Raw genomic sequence first — 19,117 nt, forward strand, 5'->3', positions numbered from 1 at the left:
AGTGTTGTCAGGTATTTGGCAACAAAATAAGTAGGTGCTCCTATGTTACTTCCAATGGGATGTAGAGGTATTATGGCTCTTGGGTAGGCCGTAGAGTCTAGGTGGAACCGCAGCCTGTTGATGCAAACCCTTAGTGACTTTCGTTGAATTGAGCTCTTCCTGATGAGTTCCACAGTTTTTCTATGGATCCTACCCATCAGATCACTTTTTAATTTACTATATGCAGGATTGTTGAGCAGTTTGTATATCTTGCTGTTATATTCTGTGTGTGAGAGAAGTACAGTGGCATTTCCTTTGTCAGCAGTTAAGATGACGGTGTCTTGGTCTTCTCTCAATTCTCGTAGAGCATTTCTTTCAGCTGAGGTGATGTTAAAGTTGGAGCTCTTAGATGAAGCTTGAGTCAAGATGCGGAATGTGTCATGCCTTATCTCTATGGCAGCATCCTTAGGAAGTTTCGAAACAGCCTGCTCTATTCCAATAATCACATTTCAGATGGGAATGGTCTCTGGTGTAGGTGCAAAATGCAGACCCTTCTCTAGCACCGAAACGGGCAGTTGCTCCAAGGAAATATTGTGGAATTTGCACAATATTATCCAGCAGCAAACCCATGAAGACTATTTACAAGATACTGTTATACATCTGCTAATAATCTGTGCTGTTAGGCCAGCCAAATAAAATGATAATGCCATGAGGTAACAATAAATACATGGCAAATTCTTTATTTTTCTGTCTGATGACTGAACAATATGCAATTCATTGTAAGACATTACCAGTTGTTTTCTTACTAGATTCAACGTACATGTCCCTTATCACCTGGTCCAACATCGAAAACATCATCCCAGTCCACACACACAGGACTAATCTTCTCTGTTAGCTGAAATGGGAAGTCCACTGTCAGTACTGCTATGTCATCACGGAATGCCGTTGATGACCCATGGAAACTATCAGGGATATCAATGTCCCTTACCTGCAAATTTCAGAAACTAATATTATTTCAGTTCATGTGAATATTAACTAAAATTTTCTCTTCTGTCTGCAAATAATATGTTCATTAACTTTTAACATTACTATCAATACCAAAACCCAGAAGCATATGATTCTAAAGATATATAAGTACAAATATGTTCATAAATGTTATCAAATATGGCACATAATGAGAACTCATTTTATTTTTTTCTTATTGATCTTTGCTGAACACACCATTATTCTACTAAAGATCTGACGATTAAAAACATTTTAGCAAGATAACAGACAGTACACAAGAGATGAAAGGGACCATAACATATGTTAACTGGCAAAAATTTAATTTCACACCCCAACAAAAGTTTGGAATATCATAGAATTTAATACAATGACTTCTTAAAGTACTCCCATTGAGCCTTGTACAATACCTTATTAACAAAATAAACATAATTCCTTCCAAAGACAAGAAAATTTTTTGTTGGTTACAAAAATCACTGCAAAACAAAGCAGGCTCTCTCCTAAGTGTACACCTTGGAAACAAAAGCAGTGATGATTATTAACACTCTTTCGTAGAGTGTATGGCTTCCTGACATACAGACGAGTTCTTCCACTGTGTGAGGTATGCTCTGGATAAGAGCATCAAGTTTATCTTGGGGTATGAGGTCCCAGTGGCAGCTTCAATGAGATCCTGAAGATTGTCAGGTGGATTCGGATGCTGTGCAATGGCCACCTTCAACCCCCATGCATGCTCAATTGCATTCGCATCTGGAGACTATATTGACCAATGCATTTGGTTGACATTGCATCTTTGAAGTAACCAAGACACTGCTAGAGTATGGTGCGGTCTCACATCATCATCAACTAGGATGAAGCTGTCACTGACTTCCCATCTGTAGGGTCTTACGATCATTTGTAGGACCTCTTGGAAGTATCAAGGACCAGTCAAATTGCTGTAGATAGGAATTAGAGGGGTCCACCATCCTATCATTATTACCGACCACAACATTAGATTTCCACCTGCAAACAGATGGACTTCCTGAATGTTTCTGGTGTTGTATAGCACTTCTCCAAACAATAAAACTTCTAGTGTCCAGTCGCAAACCAATCCTGTCTCATCACAAAACATAACATTACTCCATTCTGCAATGGTCCAAAGTTGATGTGCAAGACCCTAGGTCCTTCGATTGTGTCAGTTCTGTTGGTTCAATGCTAACCTTCTCATTCACCTTCTGGAATGATCATGCTGATGCAACCTTCTATGCACTGTTTGGACTGAGATATGAATTCCTGTTCCCTGGAAGAAGCCATTTCCAACATTTCTGGCAGCCGATGTTGGGCGCCTGCGAGCCAACTTGGAGGACACGATTCTGAATTGCTGTTGTCATACGAGATGACAACTGCAAGGTCTATCTTTCGCATTTGCTGTCTCTCTATATTTCCTACCCATCTCAGACACATCACTTTGAGTGACATGTAATTGATCGGCAACATACTGCTGTGTATGACTTGCTGACAGTAAAGTCTCTATCCACACTCTATCAAAGTGTTGTATGCCTCTATGTGGCATGTTACTGCAGTGCTGAACACAAACCAAATGAAGCTGTTGTTGAAACTGGACTGCTCATCGTGCACCATTGTGGCAGCAGTTTTTACATGACTGAAGAAGGCCCACAAGGCATCCCAGTAATAAATGCCATCCAGTATATGGGTTCTAACTGCATAATGCATGAGCTGCTTAGGGCAATGAGACCTCTAGTATCTTAGACTGCATTTTATGTAAGTATTCCAAACTTTTGTTTAGCAGTGTATTTTGAACTCTTGGTAGTGGAAAGTAAATAAAAAATTAATAACAACATAATTTTTTGGTTATAAGTTGACTTCCATAAGACAGAAGCAATATGTAGTCACAGCACTGTTGCTTAATAGTCCATGGGATAGTAGAGAAGGTGTAGATGGGAACAGACAATTTACGACCACCATTCACCCCTAAATTAAATGGATTGTAATATAAACAACAATGTAAATTCTTGTATAACATGGAAACAATCAATTATTGACAAAGTAATTTAATTGGATAGATAAAACATCTACTCACCAAGTAGTGACAGAACACATACATAAAGGACGGTTGTAATTGGCAAGCTTTCAGAGCCAGTGGCTCCTTCTTCAGGCAGAAGGGTTGAAGTGGAAGGAAGAAGGGTGAAGGAAAAGGTCTGGAGAGGTGAAGGAAAAGGGTTAGATTTTGGAAAAGTCACCCAGAACTGTGGGTCAGGGGATTCTTACTGCACGGGATGGGAAGGGAAGTCTTGTGGACATGTTTTACATTTCCTGTCACAATTTTGTGGGAACAATTAGAAACAACAAAAAATTATATTATATCTTGATTACTGGTAATTACAAATACTGTTGGTACAAATAAACTCTTCCATTCCTCTGACAAGAATTTCTTAATACTATAAAAAAACTTTTATTCACATGAAACTCTTCAATGCCATCTCAAAGTAGAGTCCACTTGAGTTGTTTAAATTCTTTGGAAATTTTTTTAAAGATTTGATCCTCATGTAATACGAGTTTCTGTCTGCACCTTTTTGTCACACCTTTTTGGATGATAATCACAGACTATCCTTGGATTATAGATATGCACATCTTTGTTTAGACTCTAGTACCACTTATATTTTAAAATTAGTTGAACAATTTTATAAACACATATTTATAGCAGTGTTCATAAATTCTTGCATCTGAACATCCCACTGCAAGACTCAGTATCAATAAGCTTGCACAGAATCTTTATTGCCTTTGTAGGATGAATACCCTATTTACATTTACATCTATATTCTGTAAACCACAGAAGTGCATGACAAAGGTATGTCCCACTATGTCAGATATTAGATTTTTTTCCGTTCCATTCACATACAGAGAGCAGGAAGAATTACTGTTTAAAGGCCTCTACACATACTATAATTAATCTAATCTTTTCATCATGAGCAACACATGAGGGGTTGTTGTATATGCCTAGAGTCATCATTTAAGGCCATTCCTGAAACTTCATGCACAGGCTTTCTCAGGATAGTTTACATCTATGCTCAAGAGTCTGACAGTTCAGTTTCTTCAGAACTTCTGTGACCCTCTCCCATAGGTCAAACAAACCTGTGACCATTTGTCCTATCCATCTCTGTATAAGTTCAATATTCTCTGTTAGTCCTCCTTGGTATGGGTCCCACACACTTCCATAATATTCTCAGATAGGTCACAAGAGTAATTTGTAACAAATCTTTGAACACTGGTTGCATTTCTCTGGTATTCTACCAGTAAACTGAAGTCTGCCTTATCCAACACTAAGTTTGTGATCACTACAATTCTTATCCTTACAAAGAGTTAGATGATGATGTTTGTTTTGTGGGGTGCTCAACTGTGTGGTCATCAGCACCAGTGCAAAGTCCCAATTTTTAACAAAAAATGACAGTAAGGAATATATATGTTGAGAGGACAATGTCAAAATACCCAGACTCAAACAGGGGTCAACAAGAGGTTCATGAACCTACACCACTTATTGCCCAAACTTCCCATTTCTGAGCCAAAAATATCCTTTTAGAATGTGAAGAGTTACCCAAAAAATATAATACCATACAACATAAGCAAATGAAAATAAGCAAAGTAGTCTAATTTTCGTGTTGAATGGTTACTCACTACTGATACCGTTCGAATAGTAAAAATGGCAGTATTAAGTCTTTGAACAGGATCCTGATGTGGGCTTTCCATGACAGCTTACTATCTATCTGAACACTTAGAAATTTGAACAGTTCAGTTTCGCTTATCATATTCCCGTTCTGTGAAATTAAAATGTCAGGTTTTGTTGAATTGTGTGTTAGAAACTGTAAGAACTGAGTCTTATTGTGATTTAGCATTAGTTTATTTTCTGCAAGCCATGGACTGAGGTCATGGACTGCACTATTTGAACCGAGCCAATGTTGCACACAACATCCTTTACTATCAAGCTAGTGTCATCAGTAAACATAAATATTTTACAGTTACCCGTAATATTAGAGGGCATATCATTTATATAAATAAAGAACAGCAGTAGCCCCAACACTGATCCCTGGGGCACACCCCACTTGACTGTACCCCACTCAGACCCCACATCACAGCTGTTTTCAAGATTTCAAATAATGACCTTCCGCTGCCTGTTGCTAAAGTAAGAGGTGAACCAATTGTGAGCTACTCTCCGTATTTCATAATGGTTCAACTTCTGGAGCAATATTTTGTTATCAACACAATCAAATGCCATGGTTAAATAAAAAAAATATGCCAAGCATTCTACACCTTTTGTTTAGCCCATCCAGTACCTCACAGAGAAAAGAGAATATAGCATTTTCAGTTGTTAAACGACTTTTAAAGCTGAATGTACATTTGATAGCAAATCGTGTGATATAAAATTATCAATTACCCTTACATACACAGGCTTTTCAATAACTTTTGCGAACATTAAAGGCATAGAAGTAGGTCTAAAGTTATCTACATTATCCCAACCTCCCTTTTTATAGAGCGGCTTTACTACCGAGTTCTTTAACTGCTCAGGAAACTGACCACTCCTAAAGGAAAAATTAAAAATATGGCTGAATAAAGGGCTAACATGTGCAGCACAGTACTTAAATATTCTGCTAGATGCTCCATCAGAACCATGAGAGTCCTTAGTCTTCAGTGATTTTATTATTGACTCGATCTCCCTCTTGTCTGTATCACAGAGAAACATTTTTAGACATCAATCTCAGAAAGGCATTTGCAATAAAGTTATATGATTTCCTGCAGAAACTTAATTTTTATTTAATTCCCCAGCAATGCTCAGAAAATGATTGTTAAATACTGTACACATTTCTGATTTACCAGTAACAGAAATATTTTAACTGTGAACTGACTTTGTATTGTCGACCTTGTGCTGCTGACCAGGCACTTCCTTCACAACTGACCATATGGTTTTAATTTTATTGTGTGAATTAGCTATTCTATTTGCATACCACATACTCTTCCCCTTCCTAAAACATTTTAAGCACCTTGCAATACTGTTTGTAATGGGCTACTGTAGCTTGATTGTGATTACTTCTAACATTTTGATATAATTCCCGCTTTGTTCTACAAGATATGCTTATTCCACTAGTCAGCCACCCACACTGCCTATTTCTGCTAGTACCCCATTTAGAATCTTCTAATGGAAAACAACTCTCAAAGTGCATGAGAAATGTGTTAAGGAAAACATTGTATTTATCTTCTGTGTTATCAGCACTATAAACATCCTGCCACTCATGTCCTTTGACAAGGTTTAAAAAACACTACTGCTATTCGGTTAACTTTCCCACATAGTTTGTAATTAAATGTGACATTGGTTTGAGTACAAAAGCCTTTTAGTGTTAGACTTTGGGCATTGTGGTCTGAAAGGCCATTCACGCTTTTACTAACAGAATGCCCATCTAGTAATGAAGAATGAATAAAAATATTGTCTATGGCTGTGCTACTGTTCCCCTGAACCCTAGTTGGAAAAAACACAGTCTGAATCAGATCATACGAATTTAGATCTACCAACATCCTTTTTCTTGCACCATCATATACAAAATTTATATTGAAGTCACCACATACAACTAATTTCAGGTACTTCCTACAAAGTGAATCAAGAACCCTCTCTAGCTTGAGCAGAAATGCTCTGAAGTCGGAGTTAGGGGACCAATAAACAACAACAATTAGAAGTTTAGTTTCACTAAATTGAACTGCCCCTGCACATTTCAGAGTCAATGTCTATAAGCATCTCACTAACTTTATCTCTAATACCTCTTATCTTTTGATGAAATATGCTAATTCCCTCTCTACTTGGAAACAATACATCCTTGGAAGGTGAGCACTTAGTTAGGGGGACTTCCTTTAAGCAAGTATACCTATCAGCTGACTTCAATCTAAAAAAGGGGCAGCTCTAATGCCAACTACTACACAAGTACAGGAATTTTTCCAAGAGTGACCTCACCACCACCACCACCACCACCACCACCACGAATACACTGCCACCTATAAGCTTAGCCAGCCTCCCCTTCCCATACCTATTGAGGTGCAGGCCATGCCTAGTGAAACCTGATCTACCGATAGACCCAACTGGCACCACTGAGATGTGACCCATGGCCTCTGCCATCAGCACCCTGCCCAGCCCCACATAAACACACCGAACAGCCGCATTAAGGTGAGGCCAATCATAAAGCTGAAACAATTATTTTGAGCCACAAGGACTCCACTAGCTGTCAGATTCATCCACCAACAAACCATGCCACAGTGACCCCTTTCCAGTAATCCAGCAGGATCTCCAGTATCTCTTCAAATTCTTAGGCCCATCTCAGAACCTGTCACTGGAGTCTCTCTCCTCTCCTCACCCCTACACTCCCTGCACTCCTACCTTCCAAATGCTTCCCAAAGTCCATAAACCCAATCACTCAGAACACCCCACTGTGGCTGGTAACTGTGGCCCCACTGAGAGAATCTATACTCTTGTAGACCAACACCTGCACCCTTCCCTCTCATAACCACTTCCTCGGTGGATACTCCCCAGTTCCGGTTCCTTTACCATATGGTGCCCTACTAATCACAATTTGATGCCACCTTCCTTTGCACTAACATTCCTAATGTCTATGGCATTAGCGCTCCTGAACATTGTGGATTACATATCTACAATCTCCCTTCTAGTCACCATGACCAACTGTGTTCTCGCCCACAATTACTTCTCCTTTGAAAGAATTACCTACAAACAAATCCAGGATACAACTATGGGCCCCAGCATGGCACCATCTTATGCCAACCGTTTCATGGGCCATCTAGAGGAATCCTTCCTCAGCACCTAGAATCCCAAACCCCTAACCTGGTTCAGAATCATTGATGATATTTTCATGATCTGGATTAAGGGTGAGGACACCCTATCCACATTCCTCCAGAACCTCAACACCTTCTCTCTCATTTGCTTCACCTGGTCCTACTCCACCCAGCAAACCACCTTCCTTGATATTGACTCCTACCTCATAGAGGGCTACATCAATACCTCTGTCCATATCAAATCTACCAACCACAATAAATTCCTCCATTTCCTTAGCTGCTACCCATTCCATACCAAATGTCCCTTCCATACAGCCTAGCCACATGTTGCCATTGCATCTGCAGTGACCAGCAGTCCTCCTCAAAATATACTGAGGACCTTCACAGACTGTAATTACCCTAACAATCTCATACTAAAACTGATCTTCTGTGCCTTATCTCTCCAGTCGCCCACCACTGCCCAAAGTCCCACCATCTAGCCACAGAATAGTCAGTACCACCCAGACAGGAGCAACCGAATCACATTCTCTGCCATTGTTATCACTACCTCTCGTTGTGCCCTGAAATGAAGAATGTCCTAGCCACTATCCTTCCCATCTCTCCAACAGTTGTATTCCAACACCCACTGAATCTACACATTATCCTCATCCATCCCTACACAGCCCCTGCTCACAACCCCTTGCCACATGGCTCATATTCCATTAATAGACCAAGATGCAAGACCTGTCCCATACATCTTCCTACCACCAACTACTCAAGTACAGTCAGTGTCGGCTATCACATCAAAGGGAGAGTTGTCTGTGAAACCAGTCATGTGATCAGCAAGCTGAGCTGCAACCACAGTGATGCATTCTATGTGGACAAGACAACCAACAAGCTGTCTGTCCACATGAATGGCTACCGGCAAACTGTGACCAAGAAATATATGGACCACCCTGTAGCTGAGCACTCCAACCAACACAACATTCTTCATTTCAGTCACTGCTTTACAGATTGTGTCATCTAGATTCTTCCCACCAACACCAGCTTTTCTGAACTGCACAGGTGCAAACTATCTCTGGAATATATCCTACATCCCATAACCGTCCTGGCTTCAGCCTCCAGTAGTCATTGTCCTTATCCATCTAGCCCTTTCCATGTTCCCATTCCAGCACTACATGATCCTCTTCCACCAATGCACCCACAGGCTTTTTATTATCTCATTTTCCACTACCCCCCCCCCCCCCCCTTTCTCCCATGCCCACCATCTAACCTCCTGACTGCACCTAGCTGCCCTACTTTCTCTCTGCCTCATCCCTGTACACTCCCACATGCAGCACTTTACTGTCCCCCTACCCTGCTATCTCTCTGACTCGTCACCCCAGCCTCGTCCTTACACCCAACAGGCAGTTGCTTCTCCCACCACACACTGCTGCTCACAGTCTGACCTCAGCAGCCAGGGACTGTCCTCAGGTGTGTGAGTTGCATTTGCATAAGTGTGAGTGTTTGTATTTAATCTATTTTTGACAAACGCCTTGTTGGCTAAAAGCTCACTTTCTTCCAGTCTTTTTGTAGTGTCTAACTGTGACTCAGCATCTCCATTACTTAGTGCGTAGCAACTGCCCTTTTTATAATATTGTTACATTCCATCCTGGATCTTCCATTTTTCAATTGTGCCTGATGGTTTTTCTTGTATTCTGTAACTCAGTGCTGTTTTCCTTTGTCACTATTTTCAAATACATTACTATGTTCAGTGCCTGTTCTCCTCCTTTCACTTCATTCCTGTGTCTGTCTTGTTGCCTTGCAAAGCACACACTACTTATGGACTGTGCTGTATCAACCATCATGTCTGCACATAACAGATGGCTACAACTGCAAACTGTATGCTGGTGCAGTATCTCATGTCCCACACACACCCCAACATCATTAATCCTGTAATTTCAAATTTATTGCTCTTCCTGCATCAATCTCATTTACTTTCGTGTGTTATTTCCCATACCTTCCTGTGCCACACAACTTTTATCTCATCCTACCAACTACTCCCAACCCCCTCCGCTCCCCCATTCCCTCTCCTCTCTATTCCAGTTCACAACTGCTTACTTCACCTCATCTAGTCACATCTGCCATACCCCTTCTCCCCCACTTATCCACCTGCAACCCATATTAAAATTGTTTTATCCATTTCTTCTTTGATCTTATTGTGTCTTCACTGCAATTTCAGTTGGTTTTAACCTTTTGCTATCGGCCTACTCCCTCAGATTTCATCTTATTTTCCCTTACTTCAACTGTTTCATCCTTTTTGTGATGTTTCCCATGTGTCTAGGTGTAATTTTGCCTATTTTTATGGACATATTTCTACATTATTTACATACTTTTACACGTTTTTATACTCTACCATAGATACTAGCTCCTTACATCTGTGTCAATACAGAAAAACATCCTTACCCCTAGCCATAACCAGCCACACATACTGTTCCTGCATTGTTGCTTGACTCATGGAAGCCCCCAATTGCATTACCATCAAAATATCCATCTCCAGCTGCCACCCTTCCTTCCACAATGACCTCCATCAGTTCAGATTCCGCCACTCCCCAGCCCTCATCAACACAGTCTGGAAAAACCATGTCCATCAGGCCCAAACCTCCTTGCAACATCTCCTCTCCATCTGTAAAATTATCCTGCTATGCAACCCCAAATTCCTGGATCCCATATCACACTTTGAAACTTTTGCTGTCCAGGAACTTTAGTAACATGCACAATGTCAGGTCAAAAAACTATCCATCAAGCTCACTTCCTACTCCCACCTTGGACCACCTCTACAATAACCTTCAAATCGGCCCCATGTTCCCTCACAGCTGAAAAAATCTATCTCGCTGACCTACTACATTTTTGCTACCATCAAAGACTTCCTCCCATCACCACGCAGAATCCAGAACCTAAAAAGACCAGAAACACAGTAATAAACCTTTCTTCCAAAATATCAGTCCTTTCCAAAGGCCTCACCTTTTGCCCCATTCTCAAATTCAATCATGCAGGACTTGTTAAAGACCTTCTCTCCTCCTCCGAGTCCCTACAGTGGAAAATACTTTTTCACCACTAGCCCTACCAAGCAGACTCAACCAAAGACCAATGTTGAACCGTGACTGACTCAGTTCACTCCTTCATCCAATCATGATCCACCCCCTCTGACCCCAAATCACCCTCTGTTAAATTTCCTGAATTTCTTAACCTTGAACCTTGCCTGACAATCATTCCCCAAATCCCTCAACATGTAAAGTAACCTTACATCAACAGAAAGAACTGCAGTCCTCCATCCAAAAACTGATCCTGATCCAATGCTACTGGTGGATAAAGGCTCCAGCACTTGTTTTGAACTGCAAGGATTACATGGTAGAAGGACTCCACCAGCTGTCAGATACTTCCACCTACAAACCTTGCCACGGTGACCCTGTTCCAGAAATCCAGCTGGATCTCCAGTTGCTACTGAAATCCTTATGCCCATCACAGAACCTCACCCCAAAGTAGAGCTCTCTACTCACCCCTACCACTCCCCAACACTTCTGCCTTCTACACGCTTCCTAAAGTCCATAAACCTAACCACCCAGGATGACACATTTTGGCCGGTTACTGTTCCATCGACTGAGAGAATCTCTGCTCTTACACGCCAACACCATCAACCTATTACCTGGAACCTACATCAACATCTACAACTACATCAATACTCCACAAGCCACCTTACGGTGTGTGGCAGACGGTACCTTGAGTACCTCCATCGGTTTTCCCTTCTATTCCAGTCTCGTATTGTTCATGGAAAGAAGGATTGTTGGTATGCCTCTGTGTGGGCTCTATTCTCTCTGATTTTATCCTCATGGTCTCTTCGAGAGAGATACGTAGCAGAGAGCAATCTACTGCTTGACTCCTCAGTGAAGGTATGTTCTCGAAACTTCAACAAAAGCCCGTACTGAGTTACTGAGCGTCTCTCCTGCAGAGTCTTCCACTGGAGTTAATCTATCATCTCCGTAACGCTTTCGCGATTACCAATCGATCCCGCAATGAAGCACGCCGCTCTCCATTTGATCCTCTCCATCCCCTCCATCAACCCCATCTGGTACGGATCCCACACTGCTCAGCAGTATTCAAGCAGTGAGCTAACAAGTGTACTGTAACCTACTTCCTATATAAAAGATATCAAATATTTCCTCCACCAACTCTCCACCTGCTCATCACTACTGATGCCATCTCCCTTTACACTAACACTCCCACTGCCCTTGACCTTATCACTACTAAACATTACCTTTTCCAATGCCCAAAAGATTACAAACCTACAACTTCCTTCCTACTTACCATGACCAACAATACCCTCACCCACAATTACTTCTCCTTTGAAGGAATTAACTGCAAAGAACTCCAGAGTACAGCTATGGGCCCCTGCATGGCACCATCCTATGCCAACCTGTTCATGGGACATCTACAGGAATCCTTCCTAAACACGCAGAATCCCAAACCTGGTTCAGATTCACTGTTGACATCTTCATGATCTGGATTGAGGATATGGACACCCTATCCACTTTCCTCCAGAACATCATGTTGACATCTTCGTGATCTGGATTGAGGATAAGGACACCCTATCCACATTCCTCCAGAACCTCCACACCATCCCTCCCATCTGCTTCACCTGGTACAACTCCACCCAACAAGCCATCTTCCTAGCCATTGGAACCCCCCTCATAGATGGCTACATCAATGTCTCTGGCCACCATAAATGCATCCACTCCAAAAACTGCCACCCATTCTATATCATAAAGTCCCTTCCATACTGCCTCACCACCTGTGGCCATTGCATCTGCAGTGATGAGTGGTCTCTCTCGAAATATGCTGAGGGTCTCATTGAGGCCTTTCTATGCCATAATTACTCTCCTAACCTTCTACAAAAACAGATCTCAGAGTCTGAGTCCTTCAAAAACCATAATTACCCACACAACCTTTTACAAAAACAGATCTGTCATGCTTTATCTCTCCAGTCACTCACCACCTCCCAAAATGACACCATCCAGCCACAGAGGTGCATTCTCCTCATGACTCAGCACCACCCAGGACTGGAGAACTGAATCAAATTTTATGCCAGGGTTTTTTAACTACCTCTCGTTGTGCCCTGAAATGAGGAATGTCCTACCCACTATCCTTACCACCCCTCCCACAGTGGTATTCCATCACCCACTGAACCTACCCAATAACCTTGTCCATCCCTACACAATCCCTGCTCCCAAACCTTGCCTCACAGTTCATATTGCTCTAATAGATTCAGATACAAAACCTCTCCCATACAACCTCGATGCAAGACCTCTCCCACACATCTTCCCACCACAACTTACTCCAGTCCAGTAACAAGTGTTAGCTATTCCATCAAAGGGAGGGTGATCTGTGAAACAGTCATGAAATCTGCAAACTAAGTTGCAACCACTGTGCCACGTTGTATGTGGGCATTACAACCAACAAGTTGTCTTTCTGCATGAATGGCCACTGACTAACTGTGGGCCTGAAACAGCTGGACCACTCCATTGCTGAGCACCCACCCAATATAAAATTATTCATTTCAATGACTGCTTCACTGCCTGTGCCAGCTCAATCCTTCCCACCAAGAACAGCTTTTCTGAATTGCACAATATATCATACATTCCCATAACCCCCCTTGCCTCTGCCTTCATTAGTCATTGTCCTTACTCATCTAGCCCCTTACCTGTTCCCATTCCAGTACTACACAGCCCTCTATTCTGCCAACACACTCAGTTTTTTTACTTATCTGCTTTCCTGATTCTCCCCCTCCCCCCCCCCCACCCACTCACATATTGTCTAACCTCCTGACTGCACAGAGCTGCTCTACCCTCTCTCCACCCTGTCTGTCTGTGTGTCTGTCTGTGTGTCTGTCTGTGTGTCTGTCTGTGTGTCTGTCTGTGAGTCTGTCTGTGTGTCTGTCTGTCTGTGTGTGTGTGTGTGTGTGTGTGTGTGTTTTTGTTCCCCCCCCCCCCCCCCCCCCCTCCTATTACTGATGTAGGCCTTCTTGGTCAAAAGTTCACTTTCTGAGAGTCTTTCTGTTGTGGCTATCTGTGACTCAGCTGTATGGTGGATATTAACTATCCTTTTCATAATGTTGTTATATTCCATCCTGGATTCTGCACTGTCCGTTTCTGTCTGACAGTAGTTAAGTAACCTTTCTTATTACTTTTTGCTTTAGAAAGTGTCTCTCTCTCTCTCTCTCTCTCTCTCTCTCTCTCTCTCTCTTGCATGCACACATGCCCACAAGAGTTACAAAATTTATTTTGTTTCCTAGTCAATAGTAGCCTTCTATTCCAACAGTCAGAGTGCAGATACGTTTATAGTGTTAGCATCTCTCTGGGTTTCTTCATTTGATGAGTTACTAAGTAACATAGTCTAGCATGTATGATTGTGTATAGAAGTTAAGTGAAAAGAAGACTTCTTAGCAAAGAACTCGTTGCATCACTTTTAATTACAAGGCATCATCAGAAGTGACAGCAGTGTTGTGTGACATGACTGCTACTGTTCACATGTATAAATAGCCTAAGAGAGAAACTCTATGAAGCTGAACACAGAAGTTACATAATTAGGAAACTATTAGAAGATGTAAATGCACATGTATACAATCAGCATCTGACTCAAATACTGGTAACATATTCTGAATACAGATACAGATAAATAAAAATAAAATAAAAGATACCATTTTATTTGAATATACAATTGGCATTTCAACACCCATAAAATTCCTAAGACCTTCTGTTTGGAGCTTTTTGAGGTGGAATTACTAAAGTACATAAGTTTTATATTGAGGAAGTCATGTGGCAGGCTTTGATTTAATGAAAAAAATTTATTGAAAAAATCCTGAGAAGCCACAATGCAGCAGCAAAAGACTTCACAGAAGTGCACAAAAAATGCAGTGGAAGACATTACATGAAATGCATTATTTCTTCCTTCAATATACACTGTGTGTCTGAAAGGGAGGTTGAGTCTTAATGTCCTGTTTACAGATGGAGCTCATGCTTGGATAAGGTAAGAGTTAGGATGCAGAAAAATCAGGTTCTTTTACTGCCCACAATGGTAAAATTAGAGAAATCTGGCTAACTCAGATGGAAGTCAATAATCTTCCTACTTGCATATCATACACAAACAGCATAGAAAGGAGATAAAATGATCTTATTGGACAACATTCTGTATCCCCATCACAAGTTGTATGGTGGGTCACTGAACACAATTGTAACATCAGCAATGTAGGAAAAGACAGATTGCTACTTACCATAAAGAAGACATGTTAAGATGCAGATGGGCATAATTAAAAGACACTTACATTAAGCCTTCGGCCAGAGTCTTCATCAGTAAAAGAAAGACACACACACCGCTCACACACACAAACAAGCACACCTCATGCACACACGTCTGCCAACTCCAGCATCTCAAGCCAGAATGCCAACACAGTTGGGACACATTTGTAGATGCAGATCTACATCTACATCGATAATCTGCAAGCCACCCTACTGTGCATGGCATAAGGTCCCTGTACCACTACTTGTCATTTCCTTTCCTGCTCCAATCAAAAATAGAGTGAGAGAAAAGCGACGGGCCTAATGCATCCGTATGAGCCCTAATTTCTCATATCTTATCTTTGCCTCTTTAAGTGCAATGTATGTTGGCAGCAGTAGAACTATTCAGCATTTAGCTCCAAATAACAGTTCGCTAAATTTTCTCAATGGTGTTTCTGAAAAAGAACCTCACATTCACTTCAGTGATACCCATTTGAGTTCCTGAAGCATCTTCGTAACACTTACGTGTTGTTCAAAGCTACCAGCAACAAATCTAGAAGTCTGCCTCTGAATTGCTTCAAAATCTTCCTTCAATCTGTCCTGCTACAGATCCCAACCACTTTAACAGTACTCAAGAACAGATCACACTAGCATCCTATATACGATCTCCTTTACAAGTGGGCCACCCTTCCTGAAATTCTCCCAATAAACCAAAGTCAACCATTCACCTTCCTTACCATAGTCCTCACATGCTAGTTCCGCCTCATACCACTTTGCAGCCATTATGCCACGATATTTTAAAGACTTGACTGTGTCAAGCACAACGCTAATAATACTGTATCTGAACATTGATCTTCTTACTCAACTGCATCAGTTTGCGTTTTTCCACATTTAGGCCTAGCTGCCATACATCACACCTTCTGGAAATTTTGTCCAAGTCATCTTGTATCTTCCTACAGTCACTCAACTTCAATTCTTTACAATACACCATGGCATCACCAGTAAATAGCTGTAGATTGTTGCCCACCCAGTCTGAAAAATCTTATGTACACAGAGAACAACAGTGGTTCTATCAGACTCTTGATACTGTTGTCTCGATGAAACTCACCATCAAGGACAACATACTGGGTTCTATTCCCTTCATCCACAGTTCACAGTATGTCACATGAGAATAGGACAAGCTGAGTTTCACATGAGTGATGCTTTCTAAAACAATGCTGATTCGTACACATAAGCTTCTCAGAGTCAAAAAAGTTTATTATATTCAAACTGAGAATACGCTCAAGGATTCTGCAGCAAACAGGGATATTGGCCTGTAACTTTGCAGCTCCATTCTTTTACATATTGAAGGCACCTGCACTTTTTTCTAGTCACTTGTGACTTCGAGTTGACCAAGGGCTCATGATAAACGAGAGAGAGGCAAGTAGCCAATGCCACAGAGCACTCTTTGTAAAATCGAACTGGGATACCATCTGGACTTGGCGATTTATTTGCTTTCAAATCTTTCAGTTGTTTCTCTATGCTAGGTATGCTTATTATTATGTCATCCATATAGGAGTCTGTCTGATGGTCAAATGATGGGATGTTTGTGTAATTCTTCTATGTGAAAGATTTCTTGAATGTGATGCTTATTTACTGCTTCTTAAAAAGTGTTGTTAGTTTAGAATTCCTTATTAAATTGATAAAAATGTTTCTTCTGTGTCACTGATACACATCGTCACTCTGAATTGTCCTTATGGTGAACTCTCCAACAGCATGATGAGTGGGTCTAGTATCAACACAGGAATTACAAATTTTCTTACTTAAATTCAAGCATTTCAGCCAAAGCCTAAGCTTCCATTGGATAGTTGACTATAGATTTAGTTTAGGAATTACTTTAAAAACATGACTACCTTCAGACATGTGGATTGTACATGTTGTGTGTTTTTTAAATGACAGTCTAAGTTGAGCCAAATCTCACAGCTGTTGATGAATAACTAGTTTTAAGACTTACAGCGAACATTGCATAAACTCAGTCCCACGTCTAAAATGCTTAGCAATTATTCAGTACAGAAAACTGTTCTAGAAAATTCCTTTCACTCGAAATATAGTTAAAAGCAGATAAAAACAGCATCTTAAGGCTCACAAAATATGCCAGTTTAACTTAATTACTATCCACAGTAACAGAAATGTGAAATCCAGCCAGAAAAAGAAATGGTGAGTGCAATAGGAAAATTAAAAATTACAATTCAGTTATTAAAGATACTGAGACAAGATGACATAAGTTATGCACTGTAAAATGTTTTAGAGCTGTAGTGGCCAGTACATTGCCTGGTGATGGTTTAGGATACATTCTTCTCACATTTCACAGTAAACAAATATGCTCATTAACCTGAAGGCTAAATTAATATCATTATCAGTCTACGACAAACAACAGCAGACTATTATTCTCATTTCGAATAAGGAATTTAATAAATGTTTTCATATGCCACAATTTCTTCAGCTTTTATGACTCAGTTTACCAAAAATGAAAAGACTGACAAATAAGGTTTTCTAACACCCTACATGAGCATGACAGTGAACCTTCACATCATTTACTTACTGCTCGTTCCTGTTGCCCAGGATCTTTAGTGGTGTAGCTACTGTGAAATTTTCCTGCTATTACTCTGAAAAGTTCCTCAGGATATTTCACATCCTTTGCATTGTTCCAGAAGCAAACAGCAGCTAAAGAAAATAAAAATACAGTTTACTTCACTAATTTAAGAAAAATATCTCAGTGATATCAAGAATCATTTTTAATTAAAAACATTATCAAAACAATGCTAAAGATTTAAATAGCCAAAGCTGCAGCAATGGCTGTGGCAGCAAGTAAGTGCAATGCAGTGTAAAGGGATTTTTTTATCTTGGGGAAGGGGGGGGGGGGGGGGGGGAGATGGAAAGAAGGAAAACAGTACATAAAAAGGCAGGCAGGGTGAAGAAGGCAATGGGTAATAAATAATAAAATAGAACACAAAAGGTAAACACTAAATTAAAATATATAGATAAGATGCATTTATACTGGAGGGAAGGTGAAATTACAACAAATCCTGGAAGATAACTAGAGTGAATGGAAGAAAAGTGTCTCAGAAGTACAGTGTGACAAATGTTTCATACTAAAAATTAGAAAATATTAGAAAGACAGATACTTACATGATAGTACATATTTAAGAGAAATCAAAGAACCACCACAAATGTATTTGTAAATATTTTCCACATTTTTATAAATTGCCACATGCCATGGAAATTCTCTGTGTTGCACAGCTTCACCACCAGCTATAAGAGGGATGTGTTGAGGTCGGACCTTTCCACATGCTAAACACAGAAATTATACAAATGAAGAAAGGCAAGAAATTGCATATGACTGTCCATATAATTTTATCCTAAAGAAAATCTCCACAAACTAATTATGCATATGAATAGATATTCAAAAACATGAAATTATTATAATTATTTTTATATAAAAACTAATATTATCTTGTGTAGTGAAGACAATTTTGTACATTTTTTTAAAATTCTGAATAGTTTCTTCTATAAGAGAGAAAACACTAATTCATGCCATCAAAAAGTAAAAATTTCATAAATCAATGAAACAATATCATGAATATAATAGAGGAAAACATTCCACGTGGGAAAAATATATCTAAAAACAAAGATGATGTGACTTACCAAACGAAAGTGCTGGCAGGTCGATAGACACACAAACAAACACAAACATACACACAAAATTCACGCTAACGCAACCAATGGTTGCTTCGAAAGGAAAGAGGGAAGGAGAGGGGAAGATGAAAGGATGTGGGTTTTAAGGGAGAGGGTAAGGAGTCATTCCAATCCTGGGAGCAGAAAGACTTACCTTAGGGGGAAAAAAGGACGGGTATACACTCGCGCGCACACACACACACACACACACACACATATCCATCTGCACATACACAGGCACAAGCAGCAATTTGTAAAGGCAAAGAGTTTGGGCAGAGATGTCACTCGAGGCGGAAGTACAGAGGCAAAGATGA

At 40.5% G+C, this 19,117-nt stretch overlaps 1 protein-coding gene across 1 annotated transcript in view; it reads right to left on the reverse strand.

Annotated features, from left to right (window-relative positions):
* Positions 1 to 790: 790 nt before the first annotated feature.
* The window catches only part of LOC126199421 (modular serine protease-like), a 125,240-nt gene continuing 106,913 nt past the window's right edge, over positions 791 to 19,117 (reverse strand). The window contains exons 4-5 of the mRNA XM_049936338.1: positions 17,671 to 17,792; positions 791 to 967 (exon numbers count right to left, since the gene is read on the reverse strand). Coding sequence (XP_049792295.1) covers positions 791 to 967; positions 17,671 to 17,792 — 299 coding nt within the window. The remainder of the gene's footprint in view (positions 968 to 17,670; positions 17,793 to 19,117) is intronic.

The sequence above is a fragment of the Schistocerca nitens genome, chromosome 8, assembly GCF_023898315.1.
Source record: "Schistocerca nitens isolate TAMUIC-IGC-003100 chromosome 8, iqSchNite1.1, whole genome shotgun sequence".
Classification (NCBI taxonomy): Eukaryota; Metazoa; Arthropoda; class Insecta; order Orthoptera; family Acrididae; genus Schistocerca; species Schistocerca nitens.